Below are 26,225 nucleotides of genomic sequence, written 5' to 3'. Positions count from 1 at the left end.
CATTTTACATTTTCTTTGTAGCCTATAGCACATTCCTTAAATATCTACAACAATGACTAGCTTTGATTGTGTGAAGTCTCTGCTCTTCTCATTGTTATTGTTGTTAGTTTTGGAAAAAACTAAGTTGCCTGAGTCTCATGGTCTTCCAATAGGTACTACGAAAGCACAGAGACAGTCTTACAAGGTGTTTAAACATTGCATTCAGTTGCTAAGTGTAGCACAACTTACTGGAAAGCACTTCTCACTGAGTTAGAGAGGGGGCTGTGGATGCTGGAGGTAGGCTACTGAGGGTATTTGTGTTTCTCTTACAATCAATCATCTCCAGGGAATGTTTTCTCATCTCCTCCTGCCTCTTTCTTTCCTACCCTCCTCCTTCCTTCTCATTAATTCCCAATGTAAATGTCTAGGCAATACAGAGACACAGTGTAGTATGGTCTGCCTGGGCAGTGTTTGTTTCTTGGGAAGCCCTCAATACCTTTGGCTTCTTATTAATATTTCATCACTATTATTAAGTGTTGACACTACTGAGCCTCCAGTAGTAAGTCTTGCCTTTCCCCACTGGCAGTGATGACTGTGGAAGAATATGTATTTTTCTCAGCTGGCTCCTCTCCTAACCAATGACCTGGGTTTATGGCAGTACTATCTGGTCCAAGAAGCTGCCATCCCTGGTTACAGAGCATGAACTGAGTCTGTAGGGCTCATTACCCTTGAAAGAACTAACCCAACACAGATAACACAGATGAAACCATCATTATAATCACTGTGTTAAGAAACAGTAATGTAAGGTCTAGCCTTACATGGTATTTGCAAAGTGTAATTGTCTCACTCACATGAGATAAATGACAAAAGAGGTAATTTACTAAATAATAACCTGTGTGCTCTAGAAGTGTGAACTTCTAAAAGAACAGACCCACATATTATTATTTGATGAAAAATAAAGGTCATAATAAGTGAACACAGTAAGCACTAAAATATTCACTGAATAGTGTGATTTTGTTGTAGGTATACATATAAATATCTAAGTAGTTGCAAACACAAAGGTATGACCTTACTCATACCTTCCTCAACTATTCCTGACACAGTAACTATAAGGACCAAGGCATTTAAGTGCTCTGCAAAGCTAAAATAGATGCCATCATCCATATCCTGAAGCTTTTTTACCCCCCCCAAAAAAAACTGACCAAGAGAAGATAATTTCAAATCTAGCATCTGTTCCTACTATTTAAAAAACACAAATCTTTGAAAGTGTTATATCATATTTGCTTTTACATTACATATATTTTTAACAACCTTGGTTACATAATTTCTTAGCCCAGTGCAGATTAGACCAAAAAAAATTAGATAGAGGGTGGTGACAACCTGACAGATTCAAAACACATTATAAGAAGAAAAAAATGTGAAGTGAAGGCTCACAGTGATGGAGAAAGAAGAACAAGAAAAAGGGTTCCATACGTTTAGTTCAGCATCATTTAATGTAGGAGAAATGACTCCACTGTACTCTGATAGACTTAATGGATTGCAGGGAAAATTGATATAGCTTATTTTTATTATACTCATTTTGTGTGTATTAGTCAGACTTTTCATTGCTGTGACAAAATACCTGACCGAAAACAACTTAAAGGGGGAAAAATTTATTGTAGTTCATGGTTTCAGAGGTTTCAATCCATAGGGCCTGTGTTGAAGACCCAGAGACCTACTTCCTTCAATCTCCTCACCTCCCCATCTCATAACAGAACCTCCCAAAGTAGCATCACCAGCTGGGGACCAAGCATTCAACACATGAGCCTGTGAGGGACATTTCACAGTCAAACTATAACACTGAGTCATGATGCAAGTCCTGTTATATTAAAAATATTGTTCTTTTTATTTCATTGTTCAGTTGACATTTATGGAGACGGATTTATGTACCGGGTCAAGTACAAGGTGATGAGGATACAAAGATAAGAACAAGATAGCACTGGGTTTTGAAAACTCTATCATTGGTATGCACAAACAAATATAAAAATATATTTAATTGTATGAAAGGAGCAAAATATACAATGCTACAAATAGATACATAGGGCTACAAGTGTGATCAGAGAGCTAGATATAATAATTTGGAGAGTAATTTCTGCCCAAATTTCAATCATTTAGAAAAGCTATTGTGTAAGATGCTGCTTTCCAAGGTATGCCAGATAGAAATGGCAACATTAGTGTTAGTGATGCAAACAAAGCTTGTGGAATAAATCATTCCATTGCTTTAGTGCGTCAGTGTAGACAGAGGCACTCAGTACGAAAATGACATTCCTAAAAGCAGCTTATAATTTACACACATGACTGTATAGAAAGATCTGGACATAATGGGTCCTTCAGAACATTAACTGAATGAGGAGACAATTTTTTCTTCTGGCATGTTCTCAGTATCCTTAACACTACTACATATGGTAATAAGTCATGCATATTAAATCTTCCAGCATTTGGTAATTTAAATATCCTACATATATATTGTTAGTCTTCTCAAGCAAAATTTTAAACTCCACAGGACAAGAAACTGTTTCTTCCAGGGTTTTCCTGTCTCCCATATCACCTACCATATAGCTAAAGTACAAAGTAGTTACCCAGCAATTATGTGCATTGGATCTAATAAGGAGATTAAATATTGCTAGCGCAGTAAGTGACATTGTGTAATTTTTAAAACCAAAGCTGTTTTCCAATGGAGAAGATTACCTTCAATGTTTTCAAATATCATATTAGGTAGCTTCTCCTTAGAGCAGAAGATTGCAAACATATCCTGTCTACCTTTCAAGCCACAGTGATGATTTATTTATTCCTTATTCCTATTGATTATTACTCAGAGGATTCGGAAGTGGATGCAAATGCCAGGAGATTTTCATTTCTTGTTACTGTTAATGTGAATTGTATATATACAGGTGAAGGTTATACCTGGTCCCCAGGGTGGAAGTCTTAAAATATGTCTAATTGTTGGGAACCTTTTATAGTGCAAAGAAAAGGTTTGTGCTCCCAGTGAAACAATCACCCTCTGTGTCACACAAGATTCACAATCCGCCTGTGGATCCAGATTGTGACTAATATTTGCTGCTAATATTATAGGTGGAGGGAATCAGTAGGAGCATAACTGTCATTTCCTCGGAAAAATTTAATCCACAGATGGATCCCAACACCCAACTGCAATGATGTCCAAAATTCTAATGGGGAATTTTACTAAATAGGCCTGACTCAGCCAAAAAAAGATAGACTGACTAGAAAAATCTGTATCGCACATCACTCCAAAAAAGCATATTTACCCAAGCCCTAATGCTTTGGCACACAAGAATTATCCTAAAAGGGACAGGGAGAAAAGCCATGTATTAATTAAAATGCACTTATATATTTTTCATTTTAAAAATGCAGTAATGGAGCTATGCAATGCTACCATACACTTATAAAGTTTTAGTTACAAAATTCAATCTTTACACTATTTAGCTAAAAAAGGTAAATATTCTATACAGAGAAGCTGCTTATTCAAAGCATTAGCTTTTCTCAAATGTTCTCCTTTAAGCTAGAAGACTTGCTGTGCATCATTTGGTCCATAGAGATGAGTGTTAAGGTGGTGCTGATGGTCGATGAGAAAGACTGAGATACTTTTATTATTAAGGCCCCTTCTAGCTGCATATAGATAGCCATACATAATCTTAGAACGTTATGTTTATTTCTTTAATGATTTTAGTATCATACGAAGCTGTTTTGGCCTGTGCTAGATTCATTTTACTTACAGTAGACTATTAAAACAATTTCCACCCAAGTTTCAGAAAAATGCTGTTCTTTTCTGGGTGACTGATTCTCAAATGGACTTCATTACCTGAAAAAAAAAAGTGTTTCCTCTCTTAATTGATATGGTTTGGGAAATTCTTAACTGTCTACAGATGCAACTGATCAAATCATAACACAGAAGAGAAAATACAGAAAGGATTAATTTCCTTTTTTCCATTCGGCCTTAAGGATTAATTTCATTTCCAGTCTGTCTTTTTTTTTTTTTTTAGAAGAAATCCAAAAGAAAGAACATTCTGAAGAAGCCTATTAAAGTGGAGTGAACCATAAACTCATTCTCTATTCTTTGGCTAATACAGAGTTAATTTGTCTGTCTCCAGGTTCCTTTAGCTTTGGGCTACCGCCTGGGTTCTTATACATTCATTTTCTTTATAGATTTAATTCAAGCTGTTTATAAGTGATACATGACTTAAAAACTGTTCACGTAGCCCTCCCTTGTGTGAGACAGTATTCCCACGTACAAGACTTTATAAGGCAACAGGGTTAATAAAAGGGCTTGGTGTACTACATAATCCCAACAATGAATTGGAACAGCAAAGGCCATTTGGCTATCTAAACAGTCACAGCGCGTTCATGACCTATTCCCACCCTGTTAATTTAAGTGTCTTTATCAGTGCTAGGAAAAGAGGCACACACTTGGAAAGGAAGGATTAAGGACAGGTCTGAAGACCTAAGCATATTTCACTAGCACCTCCTAGGGGCCACGTGAGGATATGCGACTCGGAGGTGGGTACCCGCGCAGAAATAACCCTCTCTTGCATAGTCAGTTTCACCTCCTCCTACACGGGGAAAACCCACCCTGGCTGTACTTCCAGAATCCGAGCTACTTTGTTGGAGTTTGGTGACTTAATAAATAAATTGCACGAGAGACGCATGTACTGCCTGGAGCAAATAAACATTAAAAAAAAAAAGAAGAAAAAAAAAAAAAAACACCCAGGGATTGCAAACTCAGCGTGGAAGAAAAAAGACTCCTAAATACAGCGAATCCTTTAAGAGCAAAACTTCGTTACCGGACCAAAGCAGTCAGAGATATTATGCTTTCCACACGCGCACAGGATTGATTTATACAGCTTGCAGGATCCAGACCCGGGTCTCACTGAGGCTGGCTTTTTAAAGGGTCTGCATACTCTTTCTGGTTGCTGGGAACCAGGGCTGGGAGGCGCTGGTGCGAGGGCAGAGCAGAGTGTAGGAGTTGCTGTTCCATAGAATTCATTACTCCCTAATTGTTCTGATTTTAGATCAGCACAGCGTGCCAGGCGGTGGTGGAGAAGGAGCTTGAGGGCGGACAAGGCGCGAGAGATGAGTGCTTCACCCTCCGGAGAAGTCTGGGTTCTTTGTCAGTAAGTCCCCAACCGTCGGGAGAAGAGAGAGGCAAACAGACAAGCACGCACTGGCTGCACTGAGCGCGTCTGGATCTTGCCGGGTTCTGCGCGCCGATCCCGGTGCCTGTCGCTATTTGATTGACAGACAGCTGCTCCGTGCGCTGCAGATTAGGTTGAGGGGAGGGGGCTCTGGGGTCAGGGGGCTCTGGGTGGGAGATTAGGGGACAGGGATACTCGCCTAGGCAGAACATACAGTCCTTCCCTGCCACCAACATCTCGCCTTGGCACTGGCACCTCTCTGGCACTAGGAAGAGCAGGCAATGCACAGCTGCCACCCTGGAGAGAAACCGGGACGTGCAGGGCTCAAAGAAGGGTCGGAAGCTTTGCTCAAAGCCAGGCTGCAATTAGGCAGCCGCAAAAGCCCGGTCGCGAAGCTTCCCACCTGCTGCTGCTGTCCCAGCTGGGCCGCGACTTCCTCTTCCCCAGCCCTGGCCCGAGACTCCACGACCCAGATCGGAGGGGGGAGGGGGGAGGAAGCGGCCGCAGGTTCCCCGCGCTGGCAGCGCCTGGGGTGGCGGGTGTAGCGCCCTCCCCTCCCCGCCGCTGTTCCCGGGGCCGGCCGCGCAGCCAGGCACTCTGCGATTGGCTGGCTGCCGCCAGGGGGGCGGAGCCACAAGGGCCGGTATCACATGCACCGCCTCAAAAGAGCCCAGGATATCGCAGAGTGCACTGGAGCCCTGGCCAGCCTGCAGCCCTGCCCGGCGCCGGCAAAGCTGGGTCTTGGGGATTCTCATTCGCTTCGGCTCACTCACTTTTACAAACCATTGGATCTTACATGCTTCTGTGTCCCCCACTTCCACTCCATGTCCCCATGCTCCTGTGCCAGCAACAGGTAAGGGCTGCTGAGTGTTTTTTTCCCTCCTTCTCTCTTGCTGTCTGTGTGTCCTGGGGAATGGACTCGGGCCACCGTCCCCTACCCTATCCTGCCCCGCTGTTCCAGAGGTGCCCAGCTGTCATACTGCTGGAAGCAATCCCCCACGCTTCAGAGTCCCAGCTCATGCCTATAGAGTTTGTGTGCTCTCCAGAACATCTTCAGAGCTAAAAATACTGAGACATGCTTGGAACAGTTGAGCAATAGAAACAGATTTCTCTGCAGCATCTGTTTGTGCTCATAACTTCCAATGCACCAGCTGTAGCGAGATACTGGGTTTAGAGGCAAGGGCGAGTCTGTGTTCGATTCTCCCTCTCAGGGGAGGAAAAAAAGGGAAAGCAAAATAAATAAATAAATAAATAAATAAATAAGTGGTTGGGGAGTGAAGGTGCAGCTCCAGTTTTGTTCTTGTTCTCAGACCTTGACAAACCTTGGAACTTAGCACTTACTCTCGATTCTTGCTGTCTGTTTTTTTGGGTTTCCCACCCCCCTCTCTTTTTGTTTTTCTTTGTGGTCCTTGCTTCAAGTATAACTTCGAGTTCCAAACGGTGAACATCTCAAAGTTGACTTGCTGGGGAAAGAGAGCAGGATCCCGAGTTGGATTTGAGCCTGACAAACCACAAAACTTTCACATCATATATCACTCTGCTCTTAAGCACTCTGTTATTCTTAGTAATAATGGTATAAATGCCTCTCTTAAAGACAGGTTGGTTTTGGGGAAGCAAAGCTCAAAACGACATGATTCTGCAAAATGATTGCATCATAACACCGATTCATCATGACAATTGAAAAAAATAGAGATAGGAAGAAGGTAGTTCAATGTCTGTCTGGGCAAGTCTATCAGTAGCAGTAGTATGATCTCTAGGATGAGACTCTGGATTCTGGAGATTTCCATAAACTCAGAATGTACCTGTTAGGAAATAAGTTGTCTGAAACCTGTTCTGGACGTGCAATAAATGCATATTGTCTTTTACCTTGTTTTGTCTTCACATTCATCAGTATGCTGTCAAATTTCCTCTCACTAATCACAGCTGTGCATAACCTTTACACTTGGTAACTTCTCCCTGCTCACTTCCAAGTGGTTTATTTATTTGTATTTGTCATGATTCAGAAAAATCTTGAATCTCAGAAGGAAAGAGATGTTACTTCACGTATGATGGGAGGGGTGAGAGTTGGGGGTCAAGGTCATGTCACTGCGTTCTTCCCCTCTCCCTCATATTTTGGTAGCATTTTTTTATGGTATGGTATCCATAAGAAATGTGTTTTACACCTTTGGGAATTTGCATTTTTAAGAACACAGTCTTTCTACATCCTTCAGACTCTCTAGCTGAAGAGTCCTTGTATGACTTTTGAGTAACATGAAAGATTGACCACATCTTTACCTGAACAGTTTGACCACTTTAAAATTTTAAAGTATGTATTTTCGTTTTTCAAATGTGTGTCTTTCAAACATATGCAAATGCTGAACAGTACTACATGCATTGTTGAGCATAATGTTAGAGACAGTGCTCATGTAGATAAATGGGTGTCCCCCCTCCCCTTCCCACTTTCCCCTCCTCCTTTCTGTTTACTGAGGTTCATAGAGGTTGCTTTGAGAGCAGTTGGGCTCACGTAGCAACTTGTGTCCAGGGCACACTCAGGCTGCTGAGTGTGGCGTCAGCAGGGGACTAGAATAGCTGCTCTAAACACTCATTAGCAGACCTCTCTCATCCAGCACATTCTCTTTCGCTACGTCCCATCTTTAGTCAGAAACTTTCGTCTTTGTTGCACGTGATGACCATATATATTATGGAATATAGTTATCCTAATTTACTCCTCCTGATTACCTTTTTCTAGTTTTTATATGTCCTAGTGGAAATAATTCCTATATATTAAAAATGACTTAGATTCCCCCATTTTTATCATGTGATCTCCTTGACCTTGTACTTATCCATAGTTCTCTCTCCTTTCTTATCTACCTAAGATTGAAGCGCTGAACTATTTTTTCCATTGCTTATGCTTAATTTTGGCTCAGCCTATAAATAGTCTTAATATGAACAGTACCACATGCAGCCTCTCAATTTCCCAGAAATACTTTCTATATCATTGGTTGTAGCCTGGGTAAAATGAGTATTTGTATCCATTGACTTTACCGACAGCTTCTTAATTATTTGGGCTGAAGGGGGGATTTACAGATTGTTCACCAAACCAACTGTCATTCTCTAGAGCTGTAGCCGTCAAGAAGTCAGACCGTTTAGTGTTCTCATGTATTGCTGATTTATTGTTCCTCAGAACACTATTCAGAATGAAGTTGCAAGAAAGCCTGATTTTTTTTTTTGTAATGAAAGCTTTTCCCAGATGCTCATGAATTGGTGATTTCCAACGAGAGAAGAGTAGGCAAGGAAATTTTTTGCTTGCCCAAAACCACTCAGACATGTGAGCACTTTAACAGTAAAGGCAGTCTCTGTGGTGAATTTAGAAGGTTCTAGACATTTGCTATGTAACAGCTCAACAGTCTGAATACACGTAATGTGGGTGCACACATAGACACACATAAATGTGTTTGGGGACATATCTATTTGAAATGACAAAAGTTTCCATTTTGTCAAAAGTAACATTGACAACAACAACAGCAAACCTTTTTCCCTTTCCAGGAAGAAAGGGTAAAATTACTAAATGATGCCTACATGTGGAACGAATTCTGTCATTAGCCATGGAAATAAGACAATAATAGTCACTCAATACAGGCTATTTTCAATGTCCTAAATGGGGAAGGCTATTCATAGGAAGTTGGTATTGTGTGATTTGTGGAATTCAAACATATGTCCTGGGATCAAGATTTTTGGAAAGTCATAATTCAGCCTTTAGATTTTATACGGTTGTTATGTTTTAATCTGGAAGGAGTGCAGAAATAAGTCAGAAAGAAATTTGAGACTGTCTACTCATGGCCTCTAAGAGTAACTCAGACGGAAGGATTGTTTTGAATCATGAAAAGGGAATTTCTTGGTGTCAGCTTATAATAAAATATTCTAATGTCAATCAGAATCCAAAGATAAAAGCACTTCTTAAATGAGGCTCTTTTCCCCTTTATTGGAAAAGTACACCTGCATTTGGCATTATGCTGCTATCTCTGTCTTTGTGTAAAAATGCTTGACAATTTCATGTGAGCCAAATAAGCTGAAATCACTGTTTAAAAAGAAAAAAAATCATTCCATGTTCAGGGTCTAGAACCCTAAGGAATATGATGCTTTTTTCTTTTGTCCAAGTCCAAACTTCATAGGGAAGCAGACAAAACATTGAAGCAGGTGGAAGGTTGGGAAGGCACAGTACCTTTTTTTATAAAGTAATTCAAAGGCACTTTCAAATGGGGCATCATTTAGGTGTCAAAAGCTGCCAAAATGTAACACACATTGCAATTTTCACAGATGACTAATCTCAGGAAAAATGTGTTGGGGCACATTCTTGCATAATAACTTGGATGTAGAGAGAGAGAAAAGACTGACTGTAACAAGGCGTTTTCAAACACAATGCACCTTGCCTGTTTTTTAAAGGGATGCAAAAGACCAGGGTGAATGGTTTGCTTTATTTGTTTGCAGCTGGCTTGGCGGAAAGTGGTTCTGTTAACTGCTTAATCTTAATGTGGCTTTGGGAGAGAAAGTAAAAGTGGTGTCCTCCTTATTAGTAGTTCAACAAATTTCTAATCTTTTCCATGTGTTACTCATTGACCCCTTAAATACTGGAGATGGATTTGGGGATCACTTTTATTTTTTAGATGTAGGGATCTGTTCTCTTTGTTAATACACATTTGATAAAGAAAACACCTTAGGCTTTTTCTTAGGCTTTTGTTAGTCAAGAGAAAAAAAAATGTTTTTAGAGCCAAGATGGAAAGTTAAGCCAAGTAGATAGTTTTCAACCTAAGGGAGAATGAGGCAAAGGAGAAGACTGAAAATTACTGTTTGTTCATGTTAAATGAAGATGAGTGCCTTCTCCATAGGAACCTATAGCAAACAGAAGTGAAAGTAACCTGACTGGCATTTATGAGCTGCTTTGATTACAAAGTTGTCTCTGTTTGAGAGAACACAGCATTGGACCCACATGAAACGAGTTCCTGCTTTATCTCAATTCACTAAAGACCTGGTCCTTTGGCTCAAAGGTGCTTACTTCCTAACTTGTCATTACACATGGCAATCCCATCTCTGGAGAATTTCAGGACTGGCATTGCTAGGCAACAGAATCACTCTCTATCCCCCTGAGCAAATCTGTGTCTTCAAGTCAGAATCACTTGCACTAACAGAGATGTTACCAGGCATATCTGCACTGTGGCTGCTTCAAGTGTGTAGAGTGATGGAGAGAGCCCAGACAGCATTCAGAAATTGGGATCCATTTCAGAGGATACCGAGGGCTGCCTGTTCAGTTTTATCACTAAGACAAATTTGTCTGTGCCCCTGATGTCAGCCTTGTCATCAGAGGCTTGGATATTCTCCCATAACGCACATGTAATTCAATTAATATCAAGACTGCATTCACATGAAATGTTTTCTAGATGTGTCCTAGTTCTAAAAGCTTGTGACAAGCCTTGAAAATCCGAAAGGCTTTCTTCTGTTTAATGACTTGAAAACCTGGCAAATAGGAAAGGCAAAAGTAGAGAATAAGAGCTGAGAGGTCGACCTAGGGAATAGAATATTCTAGATTGGTGACAAAAAGTAAAGGAAATGGGAACTGAAATTTTGATTGAATGACTGCCACAGATATCTCATCTATGTTCAATGATTTTAAGTAAAACTAACAATAAAACATTTTTAGGGGACAAAGAAATTTAAATTCCTGCAACTCAAAGCAAAATATTTTTATATATGATTCTTTGCTTTTGTTAAGATAGGTATGCTACCTTAGATAGTAGAATTCTGTTAAGAATGACTTCTTTCATAACAAACACTCTCTCTTTTCTTACAGGATAAGCTCTCTGGATGTCAGCTGAGTTACTGAGGTAACTTTGCATGTCAATAGTCAGACCTTGGTAGAACCCCAAGGCTCCTGGAGACACTCATCTCTCCTCATTGTTTTTTTTTTTTTTTTTTTTTTTGTGTGTCCTCACTGAACATTCAAAACTGTTTCTCCAAAGGGTTTTGCAAAAACTCAGACTGTTTTCCAAAGCAGAGGCACTGGAGTCCAAGGCAGAAGCGATGGGCAGTGTGCGAACCAACCGGTATAGCATTGTTTCTTCGGAAGAAGACGGTATGAAGTTGGCTACCATGGCGGTTGCCAATGGCTTTGGGAATGGGAAGAGTAAAGTCCACACTCGGCAACAGTGCAGGAGCCGCTTTGTGAAGAAGGATGGCCACTGCAATGTACAGTTCATCAACGTGGGTGAGAAGGGACAGCGGTACCTCGCAGACATCTTTACCACATGTGTAGACATTCGCTGGCGGTGGATGCTGGTTATCTTCTGTCTGGCTTTTGTACTCTCCTGGCTCTTTTTTGGCTGTGTGTTTTGGTTGATAGCTCTGCTCCATGGGGATCTAGATGCATCAAAAGAGAGCAAAGCTTGTGTGTCCGAGGTCAACAGCTTTACAGCTGCCTTCCTCTTCTCCATTGAGACCCAGACAACCATAGGCTACGGCTTCAGGTGTGTCACGGACGAATGCCCGATCGCCGTTTTCATGGTGGTGTTTCAGTCGATCGTGGGCTGCATCATTGATGCCTTTATTATTGGTGCAGTCATGGCTAAGATGGCAAAGCCGAAGAAGAGAAATGAGACTCTTGTTTTCAGTCACAATGCTGTGATTGCCATGAGAGATGGGAAGCTATGTTTGATGTGGCGAGTGGGCAATCTTCGGAAAAGTCACTTGGTGGAGGCCCATGTTAGGGCACAGCTCCTCAAATCCAGAATCACGTCAGAAGGGGAGTATATCCCCCTGGATCAAATAGACATCAATGTTGGCTTTGACAGTGGAATTGACCGGATTTTCCTGGTGTCCCCCATCACTATCGTCCATGAAATAGATGAAGACAGCCCTTTATATGACTTGAGTAAACAGGACATTGACAATGCAGACTTTGAAATTGTGGTGATACTGGAAGGCATGGTGGAAGCCACCGCCATGACGACACAATGTCGGAGCTCTTATCTGGCCAATGAGATCCTTTGGGGCCACCGCTATGAGCCAGTGCTCTTTGAAGAGAAGCATTACTACAAAGTGGATTATTCGAGGTTCCACAAGACTTATGAGGTACCTAACACTCCCCTTTGTAGTGCCAGGGACTTAGCAGAAAAGAAATATATCCTCTCAAATGCTAATTCATTTTGCTATGAAAATGAAGTTGCCCTCACAAGCAAAGAGGAAGATGACAGTGAAAATGGAGTCCCAGAAAGCACAAGTACAGACTCACCCGGTGACATAGACCTTCATAACCAGGCAAGCGTACCTCTAGAGCCCAGGCCCTTACGGCGAGAATCGGAGATATGACTGACTGGTTCTTTCTTTGGAATATTTACTTCACTACACAATCTGTTGATCAGAGGCCTGAAACAGTTACAGAGACCAAGGTACTGGTCCAGAGGTGGGTCAAGGCAAGCGGCCACAAGGGACAAAGGCTAGCACAAGGGTTTCAAGGGAAGACCGTAAGCTCAATGATCAGTGTAAAGCACTAAACATGCCTCCGTGTGACCCAATGGCACATATATGATGTAGAATAAGTTATGGGTTTTTATGTATTGTTTTGTGTTTTTACAAAACTTGAATTTGCAGGCAAGCCTTGGTTGTGTATTTGACTTATCCAGAATGCTTCTCGGTAGGGGAACAAGAACGTTTTTAATGGCATAGCAAAGGCAAGACTCTGCCTTAATTTTTTAAAAAGCTGCTAACTACATGAACACAAACTGTATTTTTGTTGCAGTGTAGTTTTTCTTTTATGTAATTTAAAAGTCAGTGTTGAACTTTGTTGAAAGCTCACGATGCGTTTTAAAGTAGCAAGTATTTGGCTATTAACTGCCAAAATGAGAGCCTGATTTTCTGAGGCCAGTAATTTGTTTGCTAGAATTGATCTCTCTCTCTCTCTCTTTCTCTCTCTTTCAATCTCCCTCTGGTTGCATAAGGGCATTATGTAACACTAGCCAAATGGTAGCCTCTGGGTTTTCTTTTCTTTTTTTTCTCTCTTCCTAATGTTAATGGGTTATTTCAAATTTTCAGTTAGACTACCTAAAATAAATACCAAAGATAATGCACGTTTTTGCACAGTGGCGCTTATACTAAAAAGGAAACTAAGCCCCATGGGTTGCCTTGAAATCAAGAGACAGTGACTTTGAACCTCAGTAAGACCTTGAACCATTCATTCATTTTGCACCTTATTCAGAAAACAAAGCACCAAACACACAGAGTCTATTAAGTGTAGTGCTTTTTAAATTTTGGTCTTTCATGTACCCTGCTTATTTGAAGAGGAAAAGGAAGAGGAAAGGGGAAGTCCCATTCCCATATGCATACACATAATATCAACATTTTGACTTTCCTGATAGCTAGGGCTGGCAGGCTAATGCATTAAAGTAACAAATGGTGATAGGCTCCTCAATTTCTCTGGGCTTTCTCCGTTTTGCACATTCCAAAATTTATAAGATCTTGGTTGAACGTTGTTGGCCCCTTCTAAATGGAGCCATCCAGCATGAAAAGTAAATGAATTTGAAATGTTGCAGCTCAGTTTCATTGCCTCCACACTCAGGGCACTTCCGGTTTGACACCACCTTAGAAAAGTTATCTACCTGACCCCTAAGATTTTTTCTCTGGTCATTCTGGAGGGAGTCATGCTGTGTCAGGGGAGGAGAAATGCAAATGCCAAAGTGGGGGAACAGGGAGGTGTGGACAGGACCCTTTGATGCAGGATTTTAGCTTAAGTATTCAGGAGGCAGAGAAAATTTGTCTTTTTTATTGCAGAAGGTAGGAATGAGAATGGGTCAGAATTTTAGGGTCAAAGAGGGACATAAAAATATAACACAATCAAAAGTTAAGGAGACAAGTGTCTAAAAGTGTCATTCCCCTCTGTGTGTGCACTCTCATGGTTAATGTGAACTCATCATTGTCTCTTGTGGAGCAATAGAACAGGTTACTAAGGACACATTGTTTTCTAAAAGTCTTTCTTGCTGGCTGCCAGACTCCCCAGAAACAATCCTCTCCTCCCCAGCCCCTCACTCTAGCTGAGTGATGGAACTTTTTTGGGGGGGTTTAAAGTTCTCTATTTGTGAATTCTTAGTTACTGACTTTTCAATTGGAGTCTCAAAATCAACTCTCTCATGGTATTATATCCTGGTATGCCATTAAAAAACAGCTTGTTCTAGAATCATGTATTTTTTAAACTGATGTTTGGGATGGACTGTGGTTCTTGGACAACCATATCTGAATGTAGTGCCTGCAACAATAGGACAGTTTCTGCTGTTTTCAGCCTTCCAAGTTGACGTGTTTAAAAACTGTGGTGTTATTTTCATTGAAATCAAGAAAGAGATGTTAAAGAATTTGATGCTTTATTGTAAATCTGAATTTAAAGGTGGTTTTAGGAAGTTGTTTAAAGCGATGGAGAAATTGGGGCAAGAAACTTACTGAAGAGACAAAAATTTGGCCCTTGACAGTGAGAGGGTATTGAGGGCTTCAGCTGCTGCTACAATGATGTTTTGTAAAGGAAAATAATCAAACCAAAGAGTATTCAGTGGTATGTAAATTAAATGAAGATGCAATGGAGAATTGGGGTGACCACAAAGCAGGTCCCCAAACACACAGTGCTACCACTTAAAAAGACCTGAGGTATCTGAAAGGGAGTGGGTGCAGGGCAAGAAAGAAGGAGGGAAATCTTTCAACTTATTTTTGAAAAAGAGAAAAAAAATCTAAAATTTCTGGTGCACAGGTTTGTTTGTTTTTTTTTTTCAATAAAATTTTGCAGAAGCTATGTTTTTAAAGTGTACATTTTATAAAGTTTATCAGATATTTTCATATTTAAAGCCAAATGTAAATAGGAGTTTGTAAAGATAAAACAAGTGCTGTAGAAAGTATGATTTCAGTGCAGCAAATTTTGAGAGCTGGTACCTATATGCTACCGGTTAGCATGGTTTTAGCAAATATTTACCAGCCTTATAAGGTTCGTATTGCTATGTTCTTTTGTTATTTATTTCAGCATGGACTGTTCATTCAAAAGCTTTTTATAGTTATTAGCATTTTAATAGTTACAAGCTTTAAATGTTTTTGTCAAGAGCCAAGACACAGGTAATGCATGGCATTTATGGCTGCGTTTTACCTTCAAAATATTTGTCCTTATTGACTGGGTCTCCTTAACTAGTGCACACCTGTCACTAGAATGGGACAGAAGGGACTCACCGTGAATATCTGGGGTTGAATTCTCAGATGCGTGTTGCTTCTCTATGGCAAGCAAATCCCTATTGGATTTCTTTAGGATGTATTCCCTTTTAAAGAATGTTTGCCCATATCTGGAAGGGCATTGTATTTTTGGGGGGAGGCATAGATTCCTGGTTACTCTATTTTTAAATACAAGGTAGACAAAGTGAATTCTATTTTGGTTATTGAGAAAGGAATAGTTTTCTATCCCTCTAAGCGTATACTTGAATCAGACATTTAAAGGATGTCACTATAGCACTGTAGTCATTTTCAAATTCCTAGAGAAAGTTTGTTTGCATTTGTTTTGTTCTATTAATTATTTCTTTCCTTTACTTCCTTTCTTCCCCATTCTCCCAACCAGATCTTGATGTGTATTGGATGAGCTCTGTCCCCCAAATCATGTTCCTCTTACAAACCATAAATGTCATCTGTGGTTTTATAATAAGTCACTCCATAAAGGTGAAAGGATTGTCTTGAAAAATAGAGTGAGTTCATTATCACTCTGTATTTAATAACGTTCGGTGGAAATAAGACAAAAGTGTTGCATAGTCACCTTCCCACTCACAACCTTCAGCAAACTAGAATTTCTTTTCTAGCAATGTCAGGTTGCAGCTCTGGACTCTGGAGAGTTGAACAATTCTGGCCTTTGACAATCGTGTTAGTTATTATTTTCCCATTTGCCATCTTTTTTTGTATCTAAAGTCTTCCTATTGTACTGCACAAACCATGGATTGTACATATTTTTATATATTATGTCTTATTTTATTATTTCTAAATAAAAATGAAAAATTGAAAATGAATTTGCGTAAGAATTATCAGATCTCTTGCATGATTACAATGTAAAGGCAGTGATATGGAACAAATGTTCTCAAACAATGGTACATAAACCTTGGTACTCTGGATGAATAGGGCTATAGAAACTTCCTGAACACACAGGTGCAGTGGAGTGGCAGATTAGTTTAATCCATGTTAGAGGAAGTCAAGCTCATATTTTGTTTTTGGACAGAATGGATTAAGTAAAGAGAGGATAGAAAAGACCAACCCCATTCCCCCAAAAAAACCTAGCAAATAAAACTAACAAAAAATAGTACAAGGCTTAGGTTTTGATTCTCTAATAACAATATTTACATTCTGTTGAGCTTCAACTATATATAGGTTCTACCTTGTATATCATTTATTTCATTCTTGCAAAAATACATAAGGATATTATTATTCTCTTATTAAGGAGACTGACTTCAAAAATGCATGTCTTAAAGCCCAGAGTATAGTATTTTTGGCTTTAGGGACTAGAGGGGTGTTTGGCTTAGGTAGGTAATACACCCTTGTAGTCTAATAGTAGCCACAGACAATAGGAAAACAAATAGACTATCTGTATTTGAACAAAATTTTACTTACAACAACATTCAGTGGGCCAGATCTGTCTTGTGACTTATCATTTGTCAACTCTTGTTAAAGATGAAGAAACTGAAAATGAGTTTTAAAGCTAATGAGTCACTAAATCTAACGAATTCAGGTATTATCTGCCTCTCAACCTACTCTACTCCACTAAACTGCATCTTATTTCAGGACCCAAAGTGACCAAGGATATGTGATCTCAGAGAAATTTCCATTTCCTCCAGTAAATCTGGAATAAAGTGTTTTCCAAAGTTGGGAAGACTAAGGAAATTTGTGTTCTGAAATATTTTGCAAATATTCACAGAACCATTTCAAACCTGGGTCTAAGTTCTCTATAAATAGTACACAATTTTATCTGACAGCAATATCGTGGCACTATCCCCATCTAAGAAATGAGGAAGGTAATGTACTATCAGGTGGCACCTGTCTAAGTGCTCACGGGTAATAGGTACTAGAGTAATAGCCCAAGGGTTGGAGGCATAGTTTAAGTGGTAAGGCACTTGTCTAGCAAGCAGGAGACTCTGAGTTCAAAACCCCAGTACTGCCAATAAACCTGGGCCCTACAATTCTGAGTCAGTCCTATAGCTGTATGCTGCATTCCCTAGAGATCCATTTGGTAAAATATCCCCATTTAATCCAAGGCCCTTCTGCTCTTCCCATACTCTTCTCAGTGATGGAATATTCTTCCCTGGCTTTTTATACAGGAACAAAGGCAGGATTTTTCCTCTTTCTGACGTGCTCCTCAAGTCCTCTTTCAGTATTTGGGGAGCAGGAACAACTCACAAGGGGGTAGAATAATTACACACCTAAGCATCGGTTGTGGGACATGAGTAAATTTCAAAGTTCAGATTAATTTCAATTAACTGGGAATTGTTCAGGCCTGTCTGCAGGCAAAACCACCAAGTCCTGTTGCTTACCAAACTGCAGGTACCTAGCTACCTCCTACACTTCTGCTTTCCGCCTGCTGTGGGCAGCCAGTGGGCAACATGACCCTCCTGTGGTTGTGCGGGACACGCAGGCAAGGTTGTATATCTATATCCACCAAGGTAAAGCCAGGTAGTAAGTTGAATGCTAGACAGGCCCCACCTCTATTTTAATTAATTTGTCTTATTAAATATACATACAAAAAAAGGTGCAATGGAATTTCAGAGTCTTGTTTAGACTTTCTTTGGAGTGACAGGCAAAATAGTCTTCAAACTACTCTTAAGCAGAACACCTCAGATAATACTTGCACAGGAGGAAACATATTTTCTGCTGGAAACGTTCATTTTAGAGCTAGCAAAACTGATGAAATCAATTGGATCCCCCCAAAACTAAATAATACATATAAACATAAGGGAAAGCTAGCTCCATGCACTTTCAGTGAAGAACCAAGTCCTTGATCAACATGTTTCAAGACCTCAGAGCCTTTTCTTCAAAATAGTTTAGTCCAAGGAACCTAGTGGTCCAAAGATTCTAGTCACGATGTGAGAGTTATTATAATGACTTTTAAAAAACCAATTTGCTTAATCATAGGTTAATTCCTATGACGTACAAGTGGAATAGGACTATTCACTACCTGGCTCTGCAATGAGGTGTTTCACTGGACCAAGGGGTTTCCCAAAGCGCAGTGCTAAAACTGGGAAGGTTCTGGGGAAATGACGGCAGGCATTCATCCTGATTTGGAAGTTAGAGACTTGGAATGGTTGGGGGGAAGGAGGCCGACAGCAGACAGTTAAGAAGAATGTGGAAGGGAGGATATTAAGCCAGGGGAGCCAAGCTGTGCACATGACAATTACTAAACACCAAGGCTAATAATGGTAAATAATTACACATAAGTGGCTCTCTCCAAATAACCGAAATTTGTTGCCCCAAGGGCGCTCATTGTTTTGGAGGAATGATTTTCTCAAATTACAATTCTCTGCCTGATTTAAAAGATGATATATATTATTTAATGTTTCCTTGGGTGACTGAAGCTAAGGTGTGCCTTGCTTCCTGGGAGGAATGTGCTTTTTAAGTTTCTTAATTTTCATAAAACCATTACCTGATATGTGTTCACTGTTAGAAGTCTCCTAGCTTCTGACCCACTATTAGAGGAAATTAGATTAATATAATATATTATAGACTATATCATGTATCCTATCATAGATAGCACATCATATATCATCATATTATAACACACATGATGTAGATTATCAGATAGAACTATCAAACAATCTGGTTTGAACAACAGCAGAGTACCAGGCAAGTTAGAAGATCCAGGTGAAACACACACACACACAAAACTGGATCTAATGTAAGGGTTTTGTAGTGACTATCCTTATTTTCAGACATCATCTTTTTTTATTTTAGTTTTGAGATTATATTTTGAGAGTGTGTGGGTGTGTAGAGTTTTATTTCTAGAAAATTCTATTCAACCAAAATTTGTTTAGGAATTAGTATATAGGGCTAGTTACTCAAAGTTTTCTATATGGACTTTGTCCTTAATACATCATGATTTGGAAAGTAATCAGTATGATTACATGTTTATTTTTGTCTTAAAACTAAGAATAGTAATTGAGCTTTAGAAATAAAAAATGTACATATCATAACTGCCAATTTAAGATTCATGAGGCACTGTACAGGGAGATTGTCCACCATATTTAGAAAACATCACTTGCAAGATTATTTTTCAGGGTTCAAATATTTATGCAACACCTTCTGTGAATGATTTTTCACCACATTGTTTGAATATTTTAATTGTGATGTTTTTTGACTTTATTTTAATGGAATTCTTTTTTTATTATTATTGTTGTACTGGGGACACATTGTAACATTTACAAAAGTTCTTACAATATATTATACTTGAATTCACCCCCTCTGTTATTTTCCTTTATCCCTCCTCCCTCCATTCCTGGTATAGTTTCAACAGGTCTCACTGTCCCTTTTACATACATGTGTACACAATATTTTCACCATATTCCCCATCTCTCCACATCCTCCCTCTCCCACTGGTACCAAACTCACAGACAGGACTTGTTCTATCCTTTTTTTGGAAAAAAAAATCATTTTTGTTTGTTTGAGATGTGTATTTCCTTGTTGCCAGTACAAAAAGAAATCTGTAAGAACTTCAGTTAAGTGACAAAGGTGAATGATTAAGATTACAAATATCATTCTGCACAAAATCACCAAAGTGTGACTCTAAAACACGTGTAATAGGATGGTTTAATTGTTGGTGGTTCTGTTTTGGCTCAAAATGGCCCAGGAGGATTTGCAAAATATGTTGCACCAAGAAGTTGAGCTGGATTAGGTAATCAACCTTCTGATATGTTGACTTTGCCATCTTACATGTCTATAAATAAATAAACTGAACTACTTAAAAAAAACTCTCTTTCTCTCTTTCTTTCTCTCTCTTTCTTAACTTATGATGATAACTTTTACCTTTGCTTTGATTTTTACCCTTGAATTCTGGATAAATATTATCTGAAAACACTTGTGATAATGTGTAAGTTTAGTAAGACAAACCTATTTCCTAAGCCTCATAATATTTTAAAATTAGAATATGTAAAAAACTTTAGAATGCAAGAAGAGATACCATTATCCCCTCCAAACATTCCTCCAACCCTTCCTTTTAATCAGTTTGCCATATATCATACTGAAAACCTGCTAAAATCAACTATTTATAAACAGAATATTTTCATAGACAAATGGAGTTATAATTTGAACACATTACCATGCAATTTGTTTTTTTTAACACTTACTGTGGAAATTTATGAGTCCTTTCAAGAAAAAATTAAGTATTTGTGTATTTGGTTTTGTTTTTGATAAGCTGTGATTTAAGACAACAAATAAGTACCCACATAAGCTCCTGCTGGATTGAGATAGTGAGGTAAAAATGTTACTTAATTTCTTGGTTTAAGAAAATCTAAGAAAAGTAAGTGCACAGAACCTCAAAAGCTGGAGACATTTAAAAAGTAGCAAGCCTACCTTTCCTTCCTCCTTCCCTCCCTCCCTCCCTCCCTTTCTCCCTCCCTTCCTTCCTTCCTTCCACACACTTTACATCCATTATGTGCCTGACACTGTGTTTTTGTTGCTGTTATTATTACTTTTTTGTCAGTAACTCTTAATAAAATTACAATAAAACTATCAGATATTAAAGCATAGTTGCTTAGTGTAATGCTCAGTCTAGCATTTAGAAATGTTTGCTCTTGAATTTTAAGTGGATCTTGTAAGGACATCACTGCCATGAACCCCATCCCCTCACATCTTTACTCTAGGGACTGCTCTGCCTCCGGATTGTGCTTTAGCACCTCCCCGGTCCTGACAGAAGGGCCAAAGGGCATCCCTTGAGTAAGTACTGGGGTTCACTCATGTATAACAAAAAATGGAGTCAAGTCTCTCAGTTTATAGTTTTGGTTTTTCAAATTTTTGCTAAGACAGTTGTATATTTAAAGTCCCAGTTGAGTCACTTTATTTGATTCTGCAACAGAGTGTTTTGCTAAATAATATATAGGAGTTTCTTTATATTTAAGAGGGAGAGATTGAGAGAGAGAGAGAGAGAGAGAGAGAGAGAGAAATAGCTGCATGAAGAACCTACTCATAAAAAGATTATTTACCAATAGAGAAATTTCAAAGGCAAGTGTGTACACATCCCTAGCAAAACAGTCTTGGCAAAAACACTGTCAGATGGCAACCATTCATAACCAAAGGAAGGAAAGTTGAATATACATGCCAGAGGTTTTCTTTACCCTTATCATGTGTTTCTCTGATGGCCATAAGATCAATGAAGCACTCCTCCCTGCCTTTTCCAGAATCAGCTAAAACTTCTAGCTAGCATCACTTGGGCACACTCACAGTCAATGAGGCAGCAGAATAAGATGCCCCAGAGTTGCCATAGAAACTGGAAGAAGCACCGCAGCACCTTCTCCTGCATGCTCTTTAATTTCATCTGAGTGACTTTATTCACGAACCAAAAATAAAAAGTGCACAAGGATGTAATTATATAAAAAGCTGCATTCAATTATAAATACAGTATGTACTTTTGCCTCTGTCTATAACTCGTGCCTCCTTCCATTTGAAGACATTTGAACTATTCAGGGAAGAGTCTTCATTTGCTATTTAATTGAAGTGAGGCCCAGATTCACCCAGATAAAGGAGTGCAGCTCTCTTAAGCATCTCCATTGTTCCCTGGCTCACACTAGACAATGCATATGGTGTCTTTGATAACAAGGTCCTTTTCCAGTGTACATTCATATTAGGCTAAGTGGGATTACCAGAGTCTCCTGAAATTGCTCTGCCATCAGGCCTTCACCAGTTTAGAACATTCTGTAGGTTTATGATCATTTTTGTAGAATAATAAAAAGTGGACAGGAGAATGCCAAAAAAGCAATTAGTGGAGAAGGCCAACAAAGTCTTTCTTTTTTTTTAAAATAAGTCCTGTTGCTACTTGCAATAAGCAGCTCATTTCACAATGGAGAATGTTTTAAACCTAAGTACTTCAACAGTGGTCCAATTTCAGAAAATGTTCGGAATTTAGAGTGTCTGCCTCTGTTCTTTACACCTTCTAATTGGGCTGATGGACTAAATTTACTGGAAGAAGAAAAGTCCCTCTTCTTCCTAGTGCAACAAGGCAATCCTGGACCTGTGTGTTGGCAGGATTTGAAACATACTTAGGTTGGGACTTCCTGCTAGTGATTTGCATGAGGTTGTGTGCACTATAGAATTGACTTGAAAAGGAAAATGCAAAGGAACAAGGTGTGTCTGCTGAGCAAGGATACAGTCCATTTGCTATTTGTGACTATGGCACATCTGAGCTCTTAATTTGAAGGATTTTATATGAGGGCTGTAGATTTAGTGCAAGGCAAAATAAGTTCTTTACATGAATAAAATATGAATGGGTTTTTCCCTTTTAGGAGAGTTGGCAATCTGTAGGTAAATTAGGTAGCTGGTTCAGCTAGTGCCATTTGTAAAACCAGACTGACTATGTTGCTTAAATGTTTACTGAAACCAGTCACATACTGAAAAAAAAAAGGGACTTCCTTGACTGTCTGAGATGGAAAATTTATTTTAACAAATACTGAATTTTCAGATCTTTCTGTCTAGAAACAAAACACAAAAGCCACATAAGGAAGTTCTTCCAAGACAGCTTAAAATATCAGTAGTGTCCTCCTGTCTGTCTCCAAGTAAAGATATATTGACTTCAGTTGCTGTTTTGTTTTGCATTATCTTCTATTTTTTGCCTCGCATCAGTCTGCAATGAGAACCCAAATCCTTTGTTAGGTTTTCAAAATCATATAAAAACTGACACTGACCAATGTCAGCACATTTCATACAGGAGATGAAAGAAGGGTTCTCATTGTGTCTTCCATGGAAATGTCAAACTTGCCCTTCAGGTTATATTTCTGTGGGAGTTTCTTTCTCTCTTTACGCTCTCCACTAAGTACCCAGCCAGAGAGACCCTGCTTGCCTCCTAAAGTCATTAAGGTGCTCAGCAAAACACAAGGCACTCTGTTTAGCAAGAACATTGCTGTTAGCCATGGCAAGCTTTTTAACTGCATAAATTCTTTTGATTTACATAGTCCCTGTGCCACTAAGATGCACCTAGTAATAAAGTTTAATTACCATAGTCTAAGATTTGGCTTCAGTCTCACAAGCTTGGAAACCCGATCCCATCAGAACAGTGAGACTCAATGTAACCCGTTTTAGGAGACAGATGAATGGCTTGAAACACTCATTTATAGGGAGAACTGTGAGCACCGAGGAACCACAGACTTGAGGACTTCATTCAGTGTACATTTTCCTCTGTGAATTTTGCCTAGGCTTGGCATCAAAGCATGGAGAAGTGAAATAACTGTCAGACGTTAGCAAACAAAGTCAGCACCTACCTCTACCTTCACTGGGGATCTGACCCCACTGGTGGACTCATGCTGTTAGAAAGGACACCCTTCATCTCTGGCCAAATGACCCTAAACGCATTGGATTTTGTCTGATCTTGGGAGCTAAGCACATCAGGTCTGGTTACTATTTGGATGGGAGAAAGGACACCTTTCTCCTGAGCAGTGCACAGGTAAGCATGCTCCATGGAAGAGATTCTCAAACACTTCCCAGGCCCACCAGTGTCATCACTGTCTGTCCTCTAAAACACTCTGCGCCTATCAGTGAGAAGATACAGTGCATTTGAAATTAAACTTTAGAAGTCTGGAAATCAATCTCTTGGTTCTGTCTGTGACTTTTCTTCATGTACTTTTCCTTTATAGTATATTTTGCATACAAGAAAATGTACACATATGTACATTTCTATGACTTGTATAGAAGTACACATTCTTCTTATCAAAATAATCATACTATTTTTACCATTTCCCAAATTCATTTTGTTACCAATTTCAGAAAATCCTTCCCCTTCAGCACATTTGTTCCCAGGAATCCACTGATCAGTTCTAAGTATAAATTAAGTTAGCTTTTTCTAGACAGATATTATTCTATTTTTTTTGAGGTGGGGGAGCACTACTAGAGTTCAAACTCAGGGTCTTGTGCTTGCTATACAGGCACTTTCCAACTAGAGCCATACCTCCAACCTTTTTAGTTTTTGATAAGAGTCTTATATTTTGTGCCCAGGGAAACCTCAGACTTCACTCCTCTTACCTCTTTCTCCCCTGCAGCTGTGATTACAGGTGTGCACCACTATGCCTGACCTCCATTCTTTTTTTTTAAATGCCCTTTGCCTGTCTGTTTTAAGGCATCATGTCTTGATTTTACTCTGAGATGAAATCTTATTCTCTGTTTGTTAAGATCCTAGGAACTTTGAGTGCTCAATACATGTTACTCCTTTCTAGTTCTCTAACTACCTACATCCTAATTCAGTCCCCTACAGCACTGACATCAAATTTTTAGTAGCCAAATTTTTGAGAAAAATGTTTAATTGTGGTTATATATGTTGTATATATTCACATATACACATACATTTATGTTTACACACACACATATACATATGTAAATGCATTTGATATCGTATATGTATTTTTCCCTAAGGAAATCTTCAAGAAATTTTCAAAGCAGCACCTACAGATTTTGTGGAACAGATTTGCTTCCTCCACATTAATTTCTTTCTGTGTAAGATGCATTTAATCGCACATAGTGAAATGTTGCTTATAACATGATTCATATTCCATAAAGAAATGGCTTCAGGAAATTTGTCTTTCACAAGTGACTTAAGAATTTTGAGCTTTGGCTGGCTCATCGGAAAATAAGAATAAAAGTGTAATTTTTAAGACTTGAAAGTGACGAGTTGTATAAAAGTGCTTCATAAATTATATAATATAATGCGTTAGTTACTTTTGTATTTGCAGCAGCAAGATTTCTTTTCTTCAGATGGCCATTGTCCTAAATTCTAAACGTTTAAGTCCATTGAAAAGATCTTTTCTTTTTTCAAAGAGCATTTGCCAATTCTCAGGTGCCTGGAACTGTGATACTGGGGTATTGGGGATTCAGAGTTACTCCTTGCAGAGGGCTTGCAGTGGATCAAGGGAAGAGAATGACAATTACAGTAATCTAATTTTAGATTTCTATATTTATTCTCTGACCTTAGCAATTAAGCCAAAGACCTCCAATAAAGTGTTTGTTCAAGACATGTGAGCTAAGCACTCTTTCATACCTTCCTGAGACAAGCTGAAGCTTTACCTGTTGTGGTGTGTTGTGTTGCACGCCAAGGTGTGCTTCCTTTGCTACTTTTTCTTTCCTTTCTTCTTTTGTACTTAAAAGTTTATGAACCTGGACTCTGGCGCTACGTGAAGGGAAGGCGTTGTTCTTGGCAAAATGCTTAGTAACAAGCCTATCAGGTTACAGAGTGGATTTCCTTTATCTTGGGGCATTGGACTCTATTCAGGGGGCAAGAGGCGCAGGATTTCATGTCTTGTTTAGACATGTTACTTGTTTCTTATTCTCATTCTTCCTGAGAGAAGACTGTAGTCTTTTGACATGTATTCTCTTAAGGTCAATGTCCAAACAAGAAAAACATTTGGTACCCTAGATACCTTCTGCTGAACAAAATGACCTTGTTCAAAACCCCACTAGTGCTTTCCAAGAGCAAGAGATTAACTCTTCCCAGAACTTGTATCCAAGGTAGTGTCCCAACAGTATGGCAGAGGTTTGGCAGTGTTTCTGTCAGGGTTAGTTGTAAGAAAACGCTTCTCCTACACTGTGTCCAAAAGGGTTTCCCCTTACTGGTCTCCAGGGGATTCTGCCCCTGTCATTTCCTTGTAGATCCATTTTCCCCTCCTGTGTGCATCATCACATTCTGAAGGGCTAATCTTTATCCAATTGTCAGGCCATGGAAATCTTTCCAGAAAAATCTGCTTAAGTGAAACAATTATTTTTTCTTTTGAAATACAACTTCACAAGGAAACCAGGTATGAGAGGTATGAGAAGGTTCAATTTGTCCATCACTGCACACATGCAAGCACACAA

General features: G+C 39.3%; 2 protein-coding genes across 3 annotated transcripts; one reads left to right on the top strand and one right to left on the bottom strand.

Annotated features, from left to right (window-relative positions):
• Positions 1-1,840: 1,840 nt before the first annotated feature.
• LOC141414055 (uncharacterized) lies at positions 1,841-5,954 on the bottom strand. Its single transcript, XM_074048927.1, has 3 exons — positions 5,942-5,954; positions 5,572-5,827; positions 1,841-5,465 (listed from the first exon to the last, which is right to left on the bottom strand). The coding sequence occupies exons 1-3, from the start codon at positions 5,952-5,954 to the stop codon at positions 5,042-5,044; spliced, it is 693 nt and encodes a 230-aa protein (XP_073905028.1). The 3' UTR covers positions 1,841-5,041.
• Positions 4,890-16,210, top strand: Kcnj2 (potassium inwardly rectifying channel subfamily J member 2). 2 transcript variants are annotated; one of them, XM_074045248.1, is made up of 4 exons: positions 4,890-4,924; positions 5,046-5,147; positions 10,993-11,026; positions 11,162-16,210. In XM_074045248.1, the coding sequence occupies exons 3-4, from the start codon at positions 11,007-11,009 to the stop codon at positions 12,504-12,506; spliced, it is 1,365 nt and encodes a 454-aa protein (XP_073901349.1). In that variant the 5' UTR covers positions 4,890-4,924; positions 5,046-5,147; positions 10,993-11,006; the 3' UTR covers positions 12,507-16,210. The 2 variants fall into 2 exon arrangements, with proteins under 2 accessions (XP_073901349.1, XP_020041714.1); XM_020186125.2 differs by lacking the exons at positions 4,890-4,924; positions 5,046-5,147 and adding an exon at positions 5,800-6,021.
• The last annotated feature ends 10,015 nt before the right edge of the window (positions 16,211-26,225 follow it).

Source organism: Castor canadensis, chromosome 11 (genome assembly GCF_047511655.1).
Source record: "Castor canadensis chromosome 11, mCasCan1.hap1v2, whole genome shotgun sequence".
NCBI classification, from domain to species: domain Eukaryota; kingdom Metazoa; phylum Chordata; class Mammalia; order Rodentia; family Castoridae; genus Castor; species Castor canadensis.
This window is presented reverse-complemented; position numbering and strand designations above follow the sequence as displayed.